The 24486-nt window shown below is 39.7% G+C and overlaps 1 protein-coding gene across 2 annotated transcripts in view; it reads left to right on the forward strand.

Annotated features, from left to right (window-relative positions):
* Positions 1–24486, forward strand: part of VCAN (versican) — a 107038-nt gene that overhangs the window by 66922 nt on the left and 15630 nt on the right. Inside the window, exons 8-12 of one of the 2 annotated variants that reach the window (XM_063963951.1) lie at positions 5842–11712; positions 13673–13789; positions 15264–15377; positions 18895–19053; positions 19168–19250. In XM_063963951.1, the coding sequence (XP_063820021.1) occupies positions 5842–11712; positions 13673–13789; positions 15264–15377; positions 18895–19053; positions 19168–19250 (6344 nt within the window). The remainder of the gene's footprint in view (positions 1–5841; positions 11713–13672; positions 13790–15263; positions 15378–18894; positions 19054–19167; positions 19251–24486) is intronic. The other variant, XM_063963952.1, reaches the window with a different exon arrangement.

Raw genomic sequence — 24486 nt, forward strand, 5'->3', positions numbered from 1 at the left:
TTCCTCCAATTTGGATGTGAATACTCTCAAATTAAAGCTGATAGTCTGCACTTTAATAAACTATTCATTATATAAATATGTTTTGATAAACAGCTAAAATGACAAAAAATTGTGTCAATGTCCAAATATACAGTATATGAGCTATATGTAGCAGGTTACTGTCACCAGTACCCCAACATTGAAAGCTCCCAAGAGTGATAAATACATTCTTACTGCTGTGGATAACATTCTCAAGGGTCACTTATTTGCAAGGTGCCTTCAGAACATTCTAGGACACACCTCACTCATTTTACCTCATAGGGGTGCTCAGTAAAATAAGTGATGCTTGGCTACTACTACTGTAAGTATCGGTGTTGTGTACCCCTTGGTGGCAACTGAGTATCAAGTCAGTCTGCCCAAATAACACATTATAACTTTACTTGTTCTGTTAAGTGCTCCATTTAAGAATATAAGATCTAATAAACCTTTGAAATAACTGTTAAAGTGCAAAAAAGGGTTTACACGGCTGGGAGTTATGTTACTGGCATACTTCACGTAGTCTTGGCGTCTGAGGGGTATTTAGAAACTTGTCACTACTGGATTTTACTGACTCTCCCACAACAGAATAGATTTCACTAGGACACCGGAGTGGATTTACAGCTTAGAAAAAATCTTTCATAAAATGGTTTGAATAGACTAATTCTATTCTCTTCTTAGCAGTATTGAGAATGCTTAACAAGCTGAATCCTCTTTTATGAGATCACCCGTCTCCATTCACAATTTAGTGGTTTTCATTTTGATGGTTTCCCATATTTTAACATCTTTTGTACACTTCCTTAGATACAAGGATGTGTAGCCGTTCTATAACATACAGTTCTTAGAAAACATACACAATCCTTCCAGTCTTTTGTTTGTCGCCAAGGAAACATCTCACTTTGACCCAGTGATTACACACTTGAAGTATTCTTTAGTTCCTTGGACAGCCAATGCATTTACAAATCATCATTATTTTACAGAAAGTTTAAGGAACCTATGCCTGTTTAGCTGTTACGACACTACATGTCCCAGCATGCCGGCAGGACACTGGCAGTGACCTTGCAGCACAAACGTAAAGACATGTTTTATCTAAACAACCTATGTGGATGAGGAGCCCATTTTGAATTATGTTTTTTTTTTTTTTGTTACTACGGGGTTACTACATTGTTCTTTGGGAAATATTTAACTGTGGGAAAATTTAGAGTAAAAGTGGATTAAGTCATGCCTAGTGTAGGGTCTTACTGGGAGTACACGGTGCTGGCTTTCATCTCACGTTTTCCCACAGCTTTTCATGCTTGAGATACTTCTTTTAATATTCATGTCCAGGTGATGACTCTGAGGTAAGCTTCTCAAAAGTAATTACCACGTCCCAGCCTTTAGCCCGGAGGATGGTAATACAGATGTGAGTTTTCCTTTGAAATCAGAGAGCTATTACATATGTTCAACTGCTGTTTGCTTTGTGTAACATGGTTTTTTAGAGATAGAACCTCTTGTTGTTTGCAAGTTATTACAGTGCAAATGCACTATTAGTCTGTACTTTATAGTTACTGTCAACTTGTCAACAGAAAGTATACTAGTATTAAAAGTAATAGAAACAAAAGTAAAATCATACATAGAAGCAATATAAAACCAGCTGTTTAGGGCTATTAAGAGTGACTTTTGTGCTGCTAGCAGACCTCTGAAGCTGATAAAACTAAGCAGCTGAACTATTTATGTAGCTTGTTTATGTATCATGCTTGCCTGCTCTAAGGGAATGTCTGGGAGACCCATGAAGTTTCGGGAGACCAGATAGACTCCTGGGAGAATTGGTCACCAACCCGCATCCCGCCCACTTCCTAGAGATATTTGTTTTCCTAGATCATTTGTTGCCATGGAGGGTTATAGTTTGGTCTGAGTTGGGATGAATGTGATTTAGGAATGCTGTCATAGTTTTCAAGTTGCAGCAGCGCCACCTCCTGGTTGTCTGTGTAATGACTATATTGTATACATTTGTGATGAAGATACTTGTCTGCACTGACCTTTAATGAGCCAGAGAAAGAGTCCATATAAGCAGAGCATTTTATACTATAACCTTTAGTGTGATCCTATTTTATTTAATGCTGGACACACATTTTAGGCACGTCCCTGCCCAGTCAAGCTTACAGTCTAATTTCAGACACTCCAACCTGACCCTTTCTGCCTATTACAAAATGTTCCGCTGCTGAACTTCCCACTTGATTTCTTACTGCAGCTACTTGTGCCGGACTAATTAATTCATGTTTTAAAACACCCTTCTCAGCAATTAATTAATTCAGCCCTGGTTACTGAAGTAGGAAATTAAGTGGGATGTTTTGGGAGCAGAGCAGTTTGTACTATGAAAAAGGGGTCACGATGCAGTGTCTGTAGTTTTGTTACTCAGGAACTTATCCAAAGGTCTCCCAGCAACTTAAAGTCAGCGCATAAACCCCAAAGTTAACCCTGCCTCAAAATAACAACATGCTGTGCAGATCAAGAAGGTGCTTTTCTCTCAGTGTCCTGACTGCTGATATTGCTGAGCTCCAGGGATGAAGTAGATGGTGTCTTTGTATAGATGTCATATACAGATTATGAGCACTATATCTCACCCAGGTCTCTGCCAGCATTTGGGGCTGGAGTTACCTGATAAGTAGACCTTCCTAAGAGGCACATGAGCGTACACTAAACAATTAGTAACATGATATTTTCAATGTAAAATCCCACTTCATAACACAGTGCTAGTCTGTTCATCTACTAAATAAAGTGTTTCCCAGGTTATAAAAACCTCTATGGAAAACAGATGTCTGCATGTGTTATATCTGCTCACACAGGTGTCTTTTTTTCCTTCCGAGCCAATAATCTGCTCAGTCCGGTGCCTGTGGGAAGAGTGTAATTTAAAAACATTCTGCAAGCAGAGAGTAAGGGTTAGTGTGTTTTATGGAGATACTCTAGTGGATTTGCTGAGCAACTGAGAAATAATAAGGGGGCTGCCCACCCACTGTGTGTGATAGTCAGCTGTTGAAGAGTCTATGTCTGATTAGTGTCTAAATTTCCAGTCCACAAGTTATAATCTGCAAACATACAAAGGTCTATGCAGTTCTCCTCACATGAGACAGATTTGCAAACAGATAGCTGCCTAAGCAGGTATTCAGATGTGCAAACTATTATTGCTTTAGGGACTAATTCAGATCTGATCGCAGCAGCAAATTTGTTAGCTAATGGACAAAACCATGGGGGTAATTCCAAGTTGATCGCAGCAGGAATTTTGTTAGCAGTTGGGCAAAACCATGTGTACTGCAGGTGTGGCAGATATAACATGTGCAGAAAGAGTTAGATTTGGGTGGGTTATTTTGTTTCTGTGCAGAGTAAATACTGGCTGCTTTATTTTTACACTGCAAATTAGATTGCAGATTGAACACACCACACCCAAATCTAACTCTCTGTGCAAATGTTATATCTGCCCCCCCCTGCAGTGCACATGGTTTTGCCCAACTGCTAAAAAATTTCCTGCTGCGATTAACTTGGAATTACCCCCATGGGGGGTATTTCTGAGTTGATCGCAGCACTAAGTTTGTTAGCAATTGGGCAAAACCATATGCACTGCAGGGGGGGCAGATATAACATTTGCACAGAGAGTTAGATTTGGGTGGGTTATTTTGTTTCTGTGCAGGGTAAATACTGGCTGCTTTATTTTTACACTGCAATTTAGATTGCAGATTGAACACACCACACCCAAATCTAACTCTCTCTGCACATGTTATATCTGCCTCCCCTGCAGTGCACATGGTTTTGCCCAACTGCTAAAAAAATTCCTGCTGCGAGCAACTTGGAATTACCCCCCATGTGCACTGCAGGTGTGGCAGATATAACATGGGCAGAGAGAGTTAGATTTGGGTGGGTTATTTTGTTTCCGTGTAGGGTAAATATTGGCTGCTTTATTTTTACACTGCAATTTCCACTGCACTAGATTTCGGTTTGAACGCACCCCACCCAAATCTAACTCTCTCTGCACATGTTATATCTGCCCCCCCTGCAGTGCACATGGTTTTGCCCATTAGCTAACAAATTTGCTGCTGTGATCAGATCTGAATTAGGCCCCATAGTGTGATAATTGTTTATCATTTCATAGGGTTATAAAACATTGCATGATAACAACTGCGTAAATTTATCATGACACAATACATCACTACAACAAATAATACATTGTCATATGGAAGCTGGATCATAAAGCTGTTGAGTGGTTGTTTGAATAATTATCTATCTATCTATCTATCTATCTATCTATCTATACATATATATAAAAAAAATCATACAAATTCAGCACTCACTTAATATTAACACTTCAAACTGTAATTCATCTGAATTCAGGGAATGTTAGTTCCAAAATATTGCAATAGTTTGTTAAGCTGACCAGCCACTCCACGGCCATTCCCATTTGGTCAGTCCCTACACTGACTTTCAAATATCTGAGCATTGCTCACAGGCATCTTTTGGATTTTAAATACACAGTATGCTTCTATCATGGGTTTAGGCCCTGTCTCACTCTTTTAAAGAGACAGGAACCACACCCAAGCATATCAGTTAACAAACACCTGGGGAATTTCTTAACATTTAATTTACATATGGACAATAGGGGTGCAAGAAAAAGTGCGACCACAAAAGTTTTATATAAACAATAGGCTAGAACCCACAGCACTCATACATCCGCGGTGCCAGTGGTATTTGTGACCACACCATTTAAATAAAAAATTCATACAAATTCAGCACTCACCTAATATTAATACTTCAAACTGTAATTCATCGGAATGAATTACAATATTTTGGAACTAACATTCCCTGAATTCAGATGAATTACAGTTTGAAGTGTTAATATTAGGTGAGTGAGATATATATATATATATATATATATATATATATATATATGTGTGTGTGTGTAATTTGTGTACCTGTCCTGTTATCTGCAACAAAGGTATCCAGAATAGGATGACACATATATTGTTTATATCTGTATACATACAGTGATCTCTTGCCAAAATTCATGATAATTTGCCAAAATTTCTATTTTTTCTAGATAATGATGCTACATATACATACACAGTATGTGTACATATATATATATATATATATATATATATATACACGTATTGTATATTTTCTCAATCCTAGTTGTTATAGAATGCATTGAGAAATGATGCTACAATTCAGCATAGCAAATTAATATTCCCTAAAAACTGAAAATAATCCCAGAATGTACCTAATTTATTTATGCATCTTTAAACAGTTCTGTAAATCACAGTCCATTTGTCATTCCTGTATCCTAATCAGTAATTTGCATGAATGAATAATATTGCTCTCTATAGTGCATATAGCAGATGATTCATACAGTTGATACTCAGAGAACACAGTCATTTAGAATCACCAAAATGAGATCTCCGTGGCCACATTACAAAGTTTGTAGTGACGATTCTGATTGGAGATTCACAAAAATGTATTGAACCTGTTTGTGTATTTATTAATATGCCCCTAAAATACAATAATAAAGTAAAAATTAAAGCAAAACAAAATAAAAGAAATGATGTAAGCTAAGGTTAAATCATGTTGCTTGCACCAGGCATTCCACCTCATTGTTTGATAATGTTGTCTGCTTTGCTACCTGTCTTTGTCTATCATGTTCATTCATAAAAAGAAAAATCCATTTTTGTTAATTCCCTGTATAAGTAATAGTTACAGTTCGTTACCAATATTGCAATAATATATTACTGAATGCTGTCATTTGTGTGTAAATATTAACACATTCACAAGCTAAAAAAATCATTATTTGTTTTTTATCAGGCCCATTGGATCAACTTCTAATTAGTTTGGGTTTACATTCGAACAATACAGCTGATGAGTCCGAAGAAGGTTACGCAATAGAAATTTTACCCCCAATTTCAAGCTCGGAGGAGGAAACTGATTGTGACACTTCTACTGCTGCTGTGACATCCCCATCCTTACAGTTTATTAATGGGAAACAAGAAATTACTCCAGAACCAAAGCATTTAAAAGCTGAGGAGGCTAAGGGGGACCTGGTTGAAAGTGTTACACCATCAGTAAATGCATCTGTTACTCAGTTGAGTGAGGTTACTGAACAAGGCACACTGCTAACAGAAGCATCGGACCATACTTCTGTTGAAATACGAGAACCAGAATCAAGCGGCGATACAGACCTTCCTACAACCCAACCATCACTAGAAGCTGAGAAGTCAACAACACAAGAATCCGATAAACTGTTTCCACCCAGTGCTGCTGAAACAGAAGAACACTTGTCTATATCTATGATAGAATCCTCCGGTGATTATGTTAATTTTACAGGCACTCCTAAACCAACCGTTATAATTACTGACATCTCCGATCTGGGCACAGCAACAGAAGCTGTTCGGTCCATTCCAACCCATGTACTACTTGAAACTATTACACAAGATTTCAGTAGAGTAACAATACTACCTACAACAAAAGTACCCCTAAAAGAAGAGGATTCATCAATAATTGATTCTCAAGTGGAACTTAGAGTTACAACAACTGGGCCATTGAAACTTGCACTGGCATCAACTGGATTTTTACTTCCAGAAGGCTCTGGAGAACTTGAAACACAGGCCATTATTAATGTAACAACTACTGTTAAAGAGTCAAAACAGAGCATTGTGGAAACTGGGACTGTTGTGCCATCAGAATATCAATCTCCGTCTGCTCCATCATTCTTTGCAGAGGGGACAGAAACCACTACTTTACAACCTGAAACAACTGAAGAGCCAGCAGAAAAACTGGTGATTGAAGAGGTTGAAGGGTCAGGTATAGATGATATTACTAGAGAGCTAACTACTTCTAAGGTATATTCTACAGGAGCAATAGAGACAATAACAAAATCTTATGTTTCAGAAGAGACCCCAGTCTCTGCAGGTACCAAGTTAGAACAAACTGATTTAGAAGCTACAGCTGAAGCTGTATCAAGCACACAATCCCAAGATGAGCTAGAACAAATCCACACAGATTCCATTAAGACAGATGTGTCGGAATTAAAGTATGCTGTTACAGTGGAACTTGCCACTGTTGCAACTCACAGCTCAAAAGAAGAGTATCATATTGCTGAGCAGCCAGTTACTCCAGTTCTAACTACGGAGAGTGTTCAAAAAACAAAAGCAGACATATCTGAGATAGAAGAAACTGATGGCACAGCAGAAGAACTTATCAGAATTACAGAGGAAACAACGGACTCTCCACCTAAAAAACTGACTAGTATTGAACCACCTCTGATTTATGAAGGCTCAGGAGACCTAGTCAGTACACTCCCAGATCTAGTCATTACATCTCAGATGCCACCATCAGGCATGAAGTCTGAGTTGTTGGAGAAAGAAAAAACAACAGAGCGAGTGGAAAAGACTGAGCCAACTATTTCATCTGCAGCCTTTTCTTCTGTTACTATTTCTTCAGAGAGCCAAGAAGACACCAAAGACCTTAGTACATCAGCAGCACAACTCACATCAGATGACCAGAGCTCTTCACCCGGACTGTCAGAAAAAATAAGCACTTTATCACCTTTCCTAGGGGAAGGCTCAGGAAGTGAGACGCTAGTTACTTCTAAGCCTTTTGAACATGCAGAAAGTAAACTAATCACAACTACTTCAGTTTCTGTAGAAGATGCAAAAACACTTTCACCTGATGGAAAAGATGATATTTTTGGCTCTGGTGACTATGAGTCTACAGCTGATCCTGGTACATCCATCACTGCCAAACCTCTCCAGTTTCTAACTGATACAGACAAATTGGGTGAAGCAGGAACTAGTTCACCATTGCCATCATCAACTGAAACTGAATTTAAAGAGGTCACGTCTCTTCCTATACCTCTTGATACTAGCACTCAGATACCATTTGTTGAGGAAGGCTCAGGTGATGAAGGTAAATTGACAACAGACTCAGTTATCAGCAGCTCTGAATCCAAAACAGATACAAAATCTGTGGCTATTACTACAGTTTTACCAACTATAAAAGTATTAGAGAGTATAGAAGAATCAACAACTGAAATAGGAGCTGATGTGGAAACGTCTCCCACAGAGACACCAGAATCTATTGGGTTAAGCACAGAGAAGCCCAAAACATCTTACTTTGAACCTGTAGACTCAGAAGTAACAGATCTGACTTCCATCAGCACAGAGGAACCAATAACAGAAGTCACTTATCAACAAGCTATCATCAGTGACACCCCTTTTCCAGAACAAGGCTCAGGAGCTCAAGATGGACTATTCACAACTTCTTCAACTGAAACAAAAACTGTAATAACATCTAAAGACTATGACAAATATGTTAGTCCTTCTATAACTGAAGAATCTGTATTAAGCTTAAAAGCAGAAACCAGCCAGGCAGAATTAAAGGAAGAAGTCAGCACTATTCCTTCATTTACTGATCAAGGCTCAGGAGACACGGAAGACCTTTTTTCAACTTCTTCTACGATAAAATTTGAAATAGAGTCAAAAGAGCTTATTGAAGTTCTTACTACAATATCCTTAACTGACAAATCTGTGGAAAGTATAGACACTCAAACAAGTTCTTTACCATTAAGAGAACAAATCAGCACACAGGCACCATTTGTTGATCAAGGCTCGGGTGACCAAGAACTTTTGTTCGGTACATCTATTCCAGTAACTGAAACACAAAAAACTGAGCTGTCACATATTATTGGCCTGCCAACTGTTGAGTCTGTAGACACAGCAGAAACAGAAATTTCCACTGATAGTTTAATTACAAGCCCAGGACCACCATCAGGGATCAAATCTGAAGAAGTATCTACAGTAAGCTATGCTACTAGCAAAGGAACCATAGACTTAAGTCAGTTTATATCTGAAGAATCTGGAACACTAAAACCTGATGACAGTATATTGCCAGTGGAAAGTTCAGCTTTTATACCACAAGAGCTGATCAGCACTGACATACCAGCACTGACAATCATTGATGAAGGTTCAGGTGAGACAGACAAGCCATATACAAATTCCCCTATTACCATTACTGTTTCCAAAGATCAGTTAGAACACATCAGTACTTTCATTCTGTCTACAGAAAAGATTGACATTGTTAGTGATTTAGAAGGTTTGACCGAGAAAACAGACATTAGTTTCAGCTCTAGCTCATCGCAGTTATTGACAGATGAAACAAAGTCATTTACAGAAGAAGTGTTGCAACCAAGAGTAATAACAGCTTCTCCTATAAGTGTTGTAGATGAAAAAGATGACTTAATTGGTACTGAAACACCTGCCTTGGAAGTCATTGAGGAAAGCACTATCAGTAGCATTTGGGATCTATCTCAAACTAATGAGACCATAAGTGAATTCATTAGTCCCACAACTATCACTTCTGAATTTATTCTGGATAAGAAATCTAGCACAATAATTGCAGAGGAGCTTCAGTCGTTAACTCAGGAGCCAGAGGAGGGATTGACATTAAAGTCAACTTTTGCCACCTCTCAAGAGACAGAGAAAGTTGTGCCCACAGAGAAAGCATATGTGGAAGGATCTGGAGAAGAATTTACTGATATCAGCACTACAAGTATAATAAAAGTCCACACTTCTGAACCAGTAGATAAAATCCATGCTGAATCTACTACAACTTCCAGAGAATATAAAGAAGATGTTAGTGCATCTGACTTTCCTCCTTTGATAGATGCACAGTCTACTGAGAGCCCACAAAAATTGATCCTGGAATCTTCATCAACTACACAGCAAACAGATGATTTGTCACTAGCCCCCCAAGAAGTTTCCTCTGGGGCAGATAAGTTAACTCTTGAAGAAACAGACGGCAGTTATTTTGAATCCACTGTACAAACCACTGTTGTAGATACCTATAGAATAATAAAATCCACAACTGAGCCAGACATAAAAGACTTTACAGAGTTACATTCAGAACAGGGTTCTGGGGAAGAACTTACTGATGGGTATTCTTTTACTACAATCCCTACGGTTATTTCTATTACAACAGTTGCTGACTCCACAACAATAGCTCCTGAGACACCAGAACCATTGGCTGTAATTGAGCTTTCTACACCACAGCAAACTGAGGTATATCCAGAAACTGAAACTACTAGTGAATTAAGAGGACAAACTGATAATTGTGTTTTCACAGAATCCCAAAGAGTCACAAGTGAGAGTATTTTCCAGCAAGAGACCACAGAAGCACCAACAGGGGAAGCTACTTCCATCCCATACATGACAGCTGAAACTCTTAGATCTTCTCTCAAAAAGACATTTACAACATCTTTCATTGATGTAGCTGAGGCTTCAGCAGAAGGCTCTGGACTAGAAACATCTATTGATTCAACAAAAGAACCTCTACTACCAGAAATTCAACCAAGTGCCTCTGTTCCAGTGGTTACTGTTGCCACCCAGGAAGACATTGAAGTGACAAGTGTAACAAGTGTAGATAGGCCTAAATATATTGAAATCACAGAAAAAGTAATTGATGAAATACAAACTACAACAACAGCGTCCACACCTGGTGTCACGGATTTGGGTGACACGGTAACAACTGAAATAATAATTGAATTTTCTGAAACAGTAAGCACGGCTGATGCAGCAAACATTATAGATGTAGACAAGCCTAAAGAAGCTCAAGAAACAACAGATGCAGAGCTGTATCTTACATCAACCATTGGTGTAGATGCTGATAAATCGCAGGATCAATCTACCCCAAGCCGAGACTCAGGGTTTGATTTGTTTGTATCATCACAGGAGAAATTAGTCACAAGCCGGCCTGATTTAGCATCAGTATCTCCCCCTAGTCCCAAAGACACCACAAAAAAACTTGAAGGTGGACTAATTAGCACTGAATACTCACCAGAAGCTACCAATGCCCCAGTTGAAACATCTAGCCAGCCACAATACTACATATCTGAAAGAGCAAGGGAAAGTGTTTTTTCAGATCTGAGCAGCCAAAGTTATGAAGATAAGACTACATACTTAAGTATTGATCCAACAGAGCAGGAAAGTATTGCAGTAGTTACTGAGGAACCTAAAGCTCCTGTGACTGTTATTCTTGTCAACGGTGCGATTGACTACACAGGAAAAATTATTCCCAGTACTTTGCCATCCACTGGTTCTGGAACTCATCATGTTATCACAGGACAAGAAGCTAGTGCAGACATTACAGCTACCTACAAGCCAACAGGTATTGAGTCAATCGATGCAACAGATTCACTAGAACCCATCGATAAAGAAGATAATTATACTGAGCAAATCCCAGTTAGTACTGAAGATTCAATACCTGAATCGTCTACAACACCACAGGTTATTGGAGAAGAAATAGATTCAGTTCCATCTGAAATCTTTGAAGCCACAGAGGAACCAGCCATTCAGACAGATACTACTATTGGTACTTTACTGCTAGTTGACTCAACAGAAGGTTCAAGTGTGGAGGAAATACCAGCTGTAACAGATGCTCCTGCTGTTCTCCAGCCTGAGACACCAGCACCCACTCAGCCAGTTGATGAACCTGCCGAAACTAATGTGGCTATAATTATACAAACAGAGGCATCTGTTGCCCTAGACTATGTGGTTGAGCCAACAAGGGAAAGCGAAAGGGAAGGAAAAGGGAGCTTCACTGAAGGCATTACACCACTCCCAGATATTGATATCCACATTTCCACTAGTAATAACATCGATGGAACCGAGCTGCAAATATCAAGTAAGGCATAAGCATGCTGCTGTCCTTTTTATTTTTGAAATAATTTTGATATACATTATATATATTTATATAGAGAGTATATATAATATATATAGATTATATATATTTACATATATATAGAATGTGTTCATCATTCATCACCATCTAAAGTGTGCCCGTCCTGTATAGATGTCGATATAATGTATCCTGTTAGCTTGTTCTAATGGTTTTAATCCTGAGGTCACCTGTTGATGTTTGCATGGCACTAGCTGCAGCCTGTCACAGTGTTCTTCATTTTTCACGTTTGCTCAAACCTGCGTATGTGGCTCTGCAATGTGTTAAATCTACAGAAACTATTTATTTTATGTGTTTCATGAAATTTGATGTTTTGCAAATTCTCACACATTAGACAACTACATAAGTGGGCACAGCTTTATAACTGATTTGTCGTAGTAGTAGTAGTAGTAGTAGTAGTAGTAGTAGTAGTAATAACATCTTGTTTCATTACTATGTTCATCCATAACTGTAAAGTGCTAAAGAGTATACTGGCGTTTATAAATAATATTTTTAGTGATGATACATCCAATGCTTACAGGCTGTGAGCCCGCACTTGCTTTAGCTGGCAACTAAAAATAAAATGTTCTGGTTAATTGCAGCTGTCTTGGGTAAAGAGACATTTGTGGGACCAAGTCCATTAGTGAACAGACTACTGGTGTGCAATTTACAGCCAGTACATGCAACAAATTCATTCTTCGCCATCGTCAACTAGGGAATAGAATGACATGCAAAGACTGGCATCACTTTTCTTTTATAGACCTATGGACAGACTGTAGTTGTTTTAAGAGAATGGGGATAGGGGCAGGCATGTATGATCCAAATATTGGCCTACCCCATAGAAGAGTGTTAACTGCAGACTGAGAAATATTTCTCACAGACTTTTTGGTCAACTGCAGATATAAAAGTATGCATATTTAAAATAGAAAAGAAACCCAAAGGGCTGCTTCAGAGGTGGTCGCAGTTGCAGCCGCTATTGTGATTTTTTTTCTTCTGGATTTGCAGCTGTGGTAATATGCAAATGCTAGTTTCAGCGTCGATTATGTGTACGCATGTGTGCCGGAATGTGCAAGACCTGGGATTCCCAATTTCAATAGCTATGGATTGAGGAATTCTGCCAATGGTTCTTAGGATTCCACCCTCATGACTGTAGATCATAGAGTAGACTAGATGAATCAAGTAGTTCTTATCTGCCATCAAATTCTATGGGGTAGATGTTTGAAGCAGTGAAAAGAGAGGAGAAGTGAGCCCATGGTGAAGTTGCCCATGGCAACCAATCAAGTTTGAGGTAACATCTATCAAGTGCATTCTGTAAAATCATACGTAGCAGCTGGCTCACTTCTCCATTCTTTTCAATGCTTCATTCCTCTCACCCTATGTTTCTATTTTTCTATCATCGTCACTTGCACCAGCCTATGGCAGATGCAGTGTTTCCTTCTGAACTCCAGCCAAACATGGCCTCTGTGGCTGCAGTACAACACTCCAATACGTGCCCATGAGACAGCCTTTTCTTTTCATTCACTTCAGGCCACGTCCCATTTGCCACCCAGGAATGCCCATGGTTTTACACCCCCATTCCTAATGCCAGCAAGCTGTATATGGAGTCGTACACTCAGGGTATAGCATGTACTGATGGTGTTTTCAGGATTTTTACCATATGCACCGTAGCAAATAAAAGCTCAGCAGCGCAGTCTACCTCTGAATCACACCCATAGTCATAAAAATAAAGGAACGTATCTGTTCTTGAAAACTTGTATGTCTTCTTGATATAAAATATACATAGGAGTATTACTTTTAACAGGTTTGTCCCAACAATCCGTTTATAAATGTAAATGCTGTAATAAGTATACTGAACGTTGGATAAAGTTTAACTAATGTTTATATGTTACGTTATTAACCATATTGTCCTTTTTTTGCCCTATTTCAGCCCAAGATCCATGCCGGGTAAATCCCTGCCAGCAGGGCGGGACGTGCTATGCACGCGGTGCTTCTTCATACGTCTGCACATGTATGCCGGGCTTCAGCGGAGAACTGTGTGAAATCGGTACGTTAAAGGAGAAAGTAGTTTTTGTCAATTCTCCCTTATCGGTCATTTTTCTAAGTACTGTACCTCGTTTGTTCCAGTTATGTCTGTGTTATCATGTATGCCCGAATGTCTTTCTTATTGTGGTTACCTTTGCTGAACTAATTGCTTTTAAGTATGTTTGTTATTATCAGGTAGTGAACTCATCTCAGGGTTATGCAATATAATAAGTAGGAAGAGTATTTTTTATTTACTGAAGAAGTTATGTTGAAGGTCAGTTAATGTCTTTCTCAGCCAGCCAGTTACCCGGATTATTTCTATTTACACTGTTGCAATATCCAATACATATCCAGCCAATTTATCCGCTTGAGAATATGACACATTGAATGCGATTCAGTCCTCCATGATGTGGGCGGTTTGTGAAGGCGCTCTGTAGATCTTTGCTCATTCTCCCTCGCACCCCAGAGAAGTGCGCAGGTAAATGAGTGGAGATTGTTATTGTGGTAAGCGGTATTCTGTGCAGCCAGACAGCGCGGTGTACAGATGTCACCTCATACATCTGACCTCTCCGCGCCATAGGGTCTGGCACAGACCCTCCCACACAGAATTCCCAGACTTTTGGTACTTTTCCCTGAATTAGTATCTTTTTTTGCATTGTAGCTGTGCACAGAGCCACTCTGGCCTTCAGGATTAGTATTTGTGTTGCAGAAGAGTTGGCATAAAGTCCCAGATTAAGCATAATGATGTGTGGCGCGATGTGTAGCGTGGGTCACTTGTATCTCAGGGGTCTATTTACTAAGCCTTGGATAGAAATAGAGTCGCTGGAGATAAAGTACCAGCCAATCGGCTCCTAACTGCTATGCCACAGGCTGTGTTTGAAAAATGACAGGAGCCGATTGGCTGGTACTTTATCTCTAGCGACTTTATCTCCATCCAAGGCTTAGTAAATAGACCCATTAGTCTTTTTACCCAGGTAAGCAATTGAGCTGTACACAAAAGCTGCAAGTAATGCCAGAGCCAATATTCAGGGTACCCATGTAGGACTTGAGCCCCCGCCGGGCCCCTCCAAGAAGCCAGAATCTGCTCCGCTCCATTCCCGATCTTGGCCATACACTATGGATTATCTCACAGTGTATGGTCTTAATAACTGGTGGTTTCAGCTTATAAGATAAAATGTCTGTCGGTCTAATAGACATTTTATCTGACAGTGTATGCCCAGCATAAGTTGCGTGGAACGACAAACAGGACTGTTTGGCGCAATTTGGGGATAACTGTATGAACACATCTGTTGTCTCACAAGTGAAGCCAAGAATTAGTTCTAGTTGTAAGTTAAGAGTTAACTTTGAATTCATAACTGGTTTAGACAAATTCCTGGGTTTACCTTATAACAATGTGTCAGGGTTTTCTGCAGTCTGACAACGTGGGAAGTTTTTGCAGCATCAGTTTTCAGAACACTTTTTTGAGCCACAACCCTAACCCAGCCTCTTTTCTGCAGATATTGATGAATGCCAGTCAAACCCATGTAGGAATGGAGCCGCTTGTGTTGATGGTATCAATTCATTCCTGTGCATCTGTCTGCCCAGTTACTCAGGCGCCGTTTGTGAACAAGGTAAAATAATAAAATGGCAATGCAATTATTTCACAGGTGAGACAGGTCGCCCGACCTGAAAGGGTCAGTAACTGCCCCTGACCCACGGCCTTTTGAAGAATTACAGAGATACCATTAGAGAGACTGACAGCTGATGTGTACGTGCAGGTGTGGACAGCATTTGCCATGTGACTGAGTATCATGGGTGACAGGCCAGCAACTGCTGGAGTACTGCTTATCTCAGCTTTAGATGGAAACAGCAGATGCTTTGCCATTGATTATGTCTTTTTGAGTAAAGAAACATGGGGATACATTTAGTAAGCTGTGGCATTTTCATGGCATTCATTCTTGGTAGTTCTGGCAGGAGTGTTTAAATTAGCAATAATATTAAATGCAAAACATACTTAGGCCCAGATTTATCAAGCCTTGGAGAGTGATAAATAGCACTGTGATAAAGTATCAGCCAATCACCTCCTAACTGTCATTTTTCAAACACAGCCTGTAACATAGTATTTAGGAGCTGATTGGCTGGTACTTTTTCACCGTACTATTTATCACTCTCCAAGGCTTGATAAATCTGGGCCTTAGTTTGAATTTAACAGCATTGCCAGGTAAAGTCACACAGCCAGAACTACTTACAATTTAAAAAGCTCAGGAAGGCATATGGGTACAAAGTACATGGACTCAGGCCATTGTAGCCCACCTGAAATGCCTCAACCATGTCTCCCGTGCACCACAAGAGCTTACATCACCCCAATGCCTCAGTGGCCCTGACCCCATAGAGAAACGTAACATTTTTCATCTCATTTGAATCCTTTTTAAAATGGGCAGTTAGTCGTGAACAAACTTAAAATTAGGATACTGATTTAATATGAATATAGCTTTGGATGTTGGCGAGGGGCGGGATTGGTAAATAAATCATATTTTCATATTGTAAACTACTTATGTTAGGTTGTATAAATTCTAAGTAATGAGAAGATCAGTACGCCATATCTCAGGGCAATGACAACAAAACATTCTGCATGATGATATAAAGTAATGCCTGAAGAACGCATTGAGTCAGACAATGTATTAAATATAGTCAAAGTTTTAGGGAGTGGGTATGTATATTACTAGCCAATACATTTAATTATGAAAGTAGTATATACTTTTAAGAAAAGCTGTTTAGCTGGAAACTCATGGCCATGTTACTTACCATTTTTATAATATTTATCATGAGGTGAAATCTTTGTGTATATTACAAAATGTTGTTTTGTTAAAAAAAAAAAGGCACTTGTGTTTCAGCCATTGTTTTCTGCTTAACATCTGCTCTGTCTTCTGGTGATATTGCATTACACTGCTTAGCTTCAGCCTTGTACCCAGGACACTTTGGTTCTTAACCCGCTGTTTACTTCTAAGTGCATTTTCTAACACAGGCGTTGTGCCTTGGGTCTTGTACACAATCCATAATTACAGTGATACCATATGGTTAGAGGGTGAAAGCCACAGTAAGCAGACAACTTCGTATACTTTAGCGGCCCGGCTGAAAAGAAAGAACATCTTAATTTAATTTGAAATGTTTCACTTAATGGATAATTACACTTGATTAAGGAAGCAGACTTTAATGCTAACTTGTTTCAGACATGTTCTGTTTGAAGAATAAGTGTGGTCACATGAGAATTTCAGATGTTAATATGCACCAATAGCAACTAAATGAATACAAAGCACAGCGGCCCAGCAATTTCGTGCATAAAACCAACATAGTATTAATTGCTAGCATTGTTCAAACGTGCAAAGCTGCACTAAATCCATAGCAACAAGGTATACACTTGCTTATGCCAAATGTACTTATTGGTTGCTACGTTGCTAATGCAGATTTGATTTGGCAATAATAATAGTAATATCACTAACTCTCGCCTGCCAGTAAGTAGATAGTGAGTATCAGTAAGGCTGCTTCCGTAAGTGGTTAAAAGTTTTCTATTATATCAGTAAGTAACAGATTTTTTTGGTTCCTCGTCTCTGGATTTCATTTTCCCCCTTAGCTGTGGGCTACTCAGTGGTTTGGGAACTGGGAAAAGTATCCGGAGCCAAATTTCCATTCTGCCAGACAAAATAAAACCGTATTAGCGATGTAGACACTTGCGTCTGGCAGGAGACTAAATTTTGCCGCGTCAGTCTTAAATTCATTGGACTTAAAGAGCTGCCAAATAGATTGATCATGTACCACGTTGTACCACAGGATGGGTGTGGGTTAATGCTGAGATTAACTTTTACTACATGCAGTTTGTCAAAATCTGTCTTTCACATATAACAATATAAGCTTTAACCTTCTAGAATGCACTCATTCCTTTAAAACCCCCGTCAATGATCAACTCTGTAAAACATTGAATAATTTCCGATAGTTACATCTATTTAAAAATTATTTTTTTGCTACTTTGTGATATTATTTCATGTAGCTATACTTACTTTAGGAGCAATATGACCGTGCGTGACAAGATTTTTTTTAATGCTATACATGTAATGTGCTTTTTAAAAAGATTTGCACGGTTGCAGAATGTAATCACACAGGCCAGCTGAGCGTGCCGGTGCAGATGGTAGCTGTGTTTGCTTATTTAAATGCCACAGTTGCACAATTATATTGCTTAAGCCATCAGTTACCTTAAGAGAGGAAAAAAATAACACAGACATAGAAAATATAACATTTTTCAATACCTAGAATTTCAAGTAAAACTTTTTTTTCTTCCTTTAATGGTTACGTATTTTAATGGAGACACATTAATAGACATGCTACAATAAACTATCACCATATTGCTCTGACAAGTGATTTCACAAGCCAGATGTGAGATATTAAATAAAGCAGATAATAGACAAGTAACTCATATCTGGTTCCAAAATTAGAATGCACTTGTAGCAGAATGCATAGAATGTTATATCGTATACGCACATAGGGAAGACACTACAGCTTTAATAGCAATTCCTAGAAAGGAATTATGCCTGTGATGCTTTGGCCCCAAGTCAATGGTGAATTAAGAGAGGAGGGGGCCCATGTGCAGTCTCTATCCATGCCTCTTCCTCTCTGGTAGTGCAGTACAACCTGAGCCCTAGGGTCACTAGTAGACCCTAGTGCTGTTCCACAGTCTAGTGGACATGCACAGGTCTCCGGGAAAATGGCGCCGCTGACATTTTCCTCATGATTTTCTTGCTATGCATGCACGAAGTGCCAGGAAAATGGCCACCATGACATGTTGCCAGTGATTTGTGTAGCGCTCATACTGCTGACGCAGGACTCCGGAGGGATAGCTATTGAAGAAATGGGTGCAGGGTGTGCAGTGTGGGCCCCCCAGGGACAGTGTGCACTGCACACCTTGCACCCATTATAGATACACCACTGCCCCAGGTCATTAACAGCTTTGGTAATATAGAGAAGTGTGCATTACAAACATTCAAATTATACTAGACACACTAATAATAGGTTGTAGAAATAAGAATAATGCTTTCTTTACTATATAAATATACAATCTGGTAATATAATCTTGTCATTTGTCTTAATCCAATTTAGACACAGAAGTCTGTGATTATGGTTGGCACAAATTTCAAGGCCAGTGCTACAAATACTTTGCTCACCGACGCACCTGGGACGCTGCAGAGAGAGAGTGCCGCGTACAGGGAGGTCACCTGACCAGCATCTTGTCCCAGGACGAGCAGCATTTTGTCAACCGTAAGTGCTAATGACACTGGAATGCTTGAACATCTAGCAGAAGTACTCTTCAGATTGTATTTTGTGTTTGGCAAAGTCTTCTTTATTACATCCTTCCCTCTTTCTCCCTGAAAGGCTTGGGCCATGACTACCAATGGATTGGTTTGAATGATAAGATGTTTGAGAATGATTTCCGCTGGACTGATGGGACCACACTGGTAAGCCAGCTTCTATGTACATGCCTCAGAACAGGATCTTTCTTGACATTCAAATACATTTTGTCTTCTTATTAACAATACAAAAATACATGAGCACCCATTAGACACCAAAGACATACTAATCCCACTAACAATATTAGACTGTAATATTGCTGCATAGGGGCTATACCAGATTTGCACGCCTCATCCAGTCACAATACTTACCTCTCCACTGGTGCCACAGATATCACTGGGAACATGGCCACCCATCAGCGCAATAGAGTCTGAGCACTAGAGAGGCACAGACTCCATTGCGCATGCACAAATGTTCAGGGGAAATGGCGTGGCAGCCATTTTCCCAGAGATTTCCTTACTGCACATACGCAAATCTTCAGAAAAATGGCCGCCACGCCATTTACTGGAGATTTGTTGAGAAATGTTTACAAAATGGGTGGAGGGTGTGTGGTGTGGGTCCTCTTGGACACCAAGAGCCCGTGTGCACTGCACACACAGCACCCATTATATATACACCACTGACTCAGGCACAGTGCCAGAGTCTACTGATAACATGCACCAATGAGTAAGAAGAGGGTGCTCCCACCCCCACCCCCTCCCCCTCGGAATGACAGAGCCACCGCTGATTAGGGATATTGTCAGTTCCCAAAGTATTTTACATTGGTTCTGGCATAATGATACTGATACACTGGGCACTGACTCCTGTGATTTAAAAACTCAGATCCTTGCCAAGGCAATGTCAATCATACAGAATATACAAAAAGCTTGGCCAGACCTTTGGCGCAGTTTTGTGCAAGACTTGTCCTACACACCTTGGTATGCCTCAACCTTTATTATGGGAATGGAAAGTAATAAGTGACAATAATAATATAGCTAAGACACAGATGATATCAATATACAATGAAAAATCAATAAACCAAGTAAAACTGTTAAACAAACCCATTGGTAGTACCTAATTACTGTGTATGGAGTTTGGAATTGCTTTACTTTGAATTTGCAAGTGTGATCGGATCTGCAGTATAACGTTGGACCGTTTCGCTAAACTAAATAACTTTCTAAGTATTAGTAACAGCAGGAAAATCAACAAAGGCAGCAGGGAAAGCAGTTTTCATTTCATTCCACTTAAACAGTATATTTTACTTGATTTCTGATGACTTATTGCATTATATTTTGAATGCCGAAGGTATCAATACATCAGATAACTGCATTATTTGCTGGGCAAAATGATTTTTTGCCAGTAAATAACTGGACATTGAAAACAGACAAAGTCGCAGCTGTAAAAGCTCAAGAGGCATGCCATAAAATTGTTTAGTGAGATCACTTAATCTGTACTGAGGTTATAGCCTTTGTTGCGCCAAGTGCCACTTTTCCATAAACAGCGTATCCTAATATTTAATTATCCTAACATTTTACAGGACTTAGTATATGTTATGCCAGGGTACAGTACCTGGCACAGGGAATGCATTGCACCAGACTAGCTGGTCTTCCCAGCTCAGCAGTTTGTACATGTATTACGCACAGGCACACTGCCATTCTGTCAGACTCACTTAGAAACCAAACTCGAGATATTTGGAAACAAGGCAAACTTGAGGTTTGGAAATAGTTCATTTTAATTACTTGCCTAGCTACAGCTAAAGTTGCTCAACTTCACTACATAACAGATGACTCTGTCCAACATAGGGGCCAGATACCTGAGATTGTAAATGGAAAGATAAATACAATATATTAATTTTATGTTACATTGAATGCAAAATTAATTAATTGACCACCTGAGTATTTTATTTTAGGGGATATATTTTGGCAGTGTTAACCTAAATAGTCATGATACACATTCGGTGAAAAAAAGTTTGCACTAATGATTCAGGGGTTGATGTATCAAGCAAAGCAAAGATTGGAGAAGTGGACCAGTGGAGACGTTGGAGAAGTTGCCCATGGTAACCAATTAGCTTGAGGAAGCATTTATAAAGTCATTCTTTAAAATGATAGGTAGATGCTAATTGGCTGCTATGGGCAACTTCTTCACTGGTCCATTTTTCCACTCTTTGCTCTGCTTAAATCCTTGATGTTTGTTTCAGGGTTCAACTATTAGTCATATCACCTACAGCTTAACAACTTACATTACTATGCAAACATGTACCGTACTCTCTAGTACAGCCTTATGTGATAGGTATCCTGCCCTCTAAAGGGACATAATACCACATTGTCATGTTCATAAGCTCTTTGTGTGCTTGGCCAGCATGGATGCCACAGATCTAGCATTATACCAGATTTGCACGCCTCATCCATTCACAATACTTACCTCTCCACTGGTGCCACAGATATCACTGGGAACATGGCCACCCATCAGCGCAATAGAGTCTGACTGAGCACTAGAGAGGCACAGACTCCATTGCGCATGCACAGATGTCCAGGGGAAATGGCGTGGCAGCCATTTTCCCAGAGATTTCCTTACTGCGCATACGCAAATCTTCAGAAACATGGCCGCCACACCATTTACCGGAGGTTTGTTGAGAAATGTTTACAAAATGGGTGGAGGGTGTGTGGTGTGGGTCCTCCTGGACACCAAGGAGGTAAGCACTGAATACTTATTGCATTCAGTGTTTACCTCATGCTAGTCTGGAAAGTTCTCAGTTTTGAATTGTGCTGGGATAGAACAACCTGCAGCCAATCAGTTCATGAGAATACCTACAGCAGCAGGAGAGGAGTGTGTTGGTCCTGTGGGAAGTTGGGGCCCACCCACTGGTGGTATCATGCTGCCGTGGGCAGGGTTTTAGTGTAGTGTCATAACATAGGGAAGAGGAGGGAAGGGAGTCATAAGGCGCCAATACATGCTGCAAATTGGAATGCATTTAGGGCCAACGTCGATGGTAGGTGGGCTGCACGTGTGCAGAACAGGTCCTGCTTCATCCTACACAGATGGGTTTATTTTTTTATTTTGGGGGGGGGGGGGGGGTAGGGAGAGGGTGGCATGCCATCCCCTTTTTCTGAAAGTGCAGAGGCCAGGGTCTGCCCTGGCTGAGTGAAAACACCGGCATCTTAGGACACAGCAGCAGATTACAGAAGCCAGCAGGTGGTGTCTATTTACACAACACAGCAGCTGCGTACGTTTCTGAATCAGGCCCGTAGGCCGTTTAGACCTAATTGGATGCAAATCACTCAGGTAGAAAATGATTTAACAAATAAAAACAATGGGATGATAAGCATTTGGCAGGCCCGAAAGTAGCACAGCTAAATAGCTAGTGAGGGTAAAAAAGGCCCAAGTCTACCAGTTTCAAACTTGCCTATATTATTTGCTGAATAATCCTCAGTCCTAAATACTGGGCATAACAAAAGACCCATGATAAATAATAATATGCAAATGACTTTATACTTACATTTTTACACACTGACTCATTTTCATAAATAATAACTAGTATTAAAGAGTGATCAACCTAGCTTGTGATTAGTGCAGAATTGTTCCCCAATATAACTGCTCCATGTACGCTTCATTGTGTAATGATTCTATAAGTGTAACGTACTACCAGAGGTCACACAAAGAGCTATTCAGATGCCTTGGAAAAATGCTGTTGATAATTGCCACTTTGTACAGCAGTGAAGTCACTGTTATAATGTAAGATTAGCGTCCTATCGGGGGGCTGGTTTCTGTCTTGCATCACATTGTCTATAGCTGAAGGAATGCCCATAGGAAGGAAGTGTGCAGGCTGATGATTAGCTGACTGCGGCAACTTCACTGCGAGCTGCAGAGCCTCATTTAGCAAGTTACAGCTTGAGATACTTCTTCGTTGTGTTACAGCGTTAATTCCAGTAAACAGGAGCCTATGCTGAGATCACTTTCATCTGCAGTGTGTGTACTGGCTGTCTGAAAGTTCTCAGCAGTAAGCCTCTTCCTTCTTATTAGGGAAGACGCATTACACTAAATACAGTCGGAGCTCTTTATTGCCTGAGTTAACATGTTCTATAATAAAACTTATGTAACAATAATGTAAGTTATTTTTGTTTATAAAATAATACAATTGTTTCACTAAACATGCTACATTCCTTTATTTTGTCTCTTCAGCTTCCCTAAGGCCACAGTTTGTACTCACAGGCAGTTGTAGATTTATTATTAAGCTATTAAAAAGTATTTGGTGCGGATATTTTCTTTGTCAGCAATACATTATTAAATGCACTTTCATGCCTCTTTGTACAAGATCCATTTCTCACCCATTTCTTTATATCTATCTTTTTTTTAATCAATGGACGTAGTAGGAAATGGTAGGAAAATCTGATATAAAGGGCCTATCCTGAGTCACTTGCAGGTCTGACTGCAGCTGCATTGTGGATGCGAATGGACTGTAAGCAGAATAGTAACGCAACTGTACGCACATCCTAAAGCGAATGCAACGTCAACATTATCGTTTTACACATGATACTTTGCTGTCATGCCTACAGCTATAATGTCAAGACGCTTGAATGCATTAATTAGCATTTGTACTGGGGTGGCTTTATGCTGACTGCATTATACTGTCCACATAATGTCCACACTCTACACGTCACCAAATCATTCCATCCCATGTTCTCAGCTCGAATCTTATGTAAATTCGCATTTATGCGTATGCAGCTGGGATGCAGTATGTTTCAGTCTTGCGTGCAGCTCATAATAAGCCCCAAAATGAGTGCGATCCATTCTTCCTTCTGTTCCTGTTGACCAAAACGTAACAAAAAAAATATTTTTAGAAACGCACATCAACATCGAAATACGCAACAGAAGGAAAACGAGTTTGCAAACATCCATATTTATTAACAAGAAGTACCAGCAGCCCTATATTTCAGTTTTGTACAGTATGTCTTAAGATGGAACAATAAAACCTTTGTACAGGCCCTAGGCTGCAAATGTCATGTGGCCTTTGTGCCATCACTGGATATGTCATTTACACATACAATATAAAGTGGAGATCCTCTCTTTGGTCATAGAACTAGAACTGGGTCTAAGTGTGTGGAGAGGCAGAAAATCTCAAGAGATTTAGGGGCAGATTTAACAATGAATCATATTCTTATCACTCGTTACGAATGATAAATGGTGCTCCAGCCAATCAGCTCCTGACTGTCATTTTTCAAACACATGACAGGAGTTGATTGGATGGAGCACCAGTTATAATTTATTGATACAGCACCAGCATATACCGATGTATAGTGCAAAAGTGTTAAGCAGGGCATATATTATGTGATTATTGCCCCAATCTGCTGATAATCAGCGGCACAG

This window comes from Pseudophryne corroboree, chromosome 1 (genome assembly GCF_028390025.1).
Source record: "Pseudophryne corroboree isolate aPseCor3 chromosome 1, aPseCor3.hap2, whole genome shotgun sequence".
Taxonomy (NCBI): Eukaryota; Metazoa; Chordata; class Amphibia; order Anura; family Myobatrachidae; genus Pseudophryne; species Pseudophryne corroboree.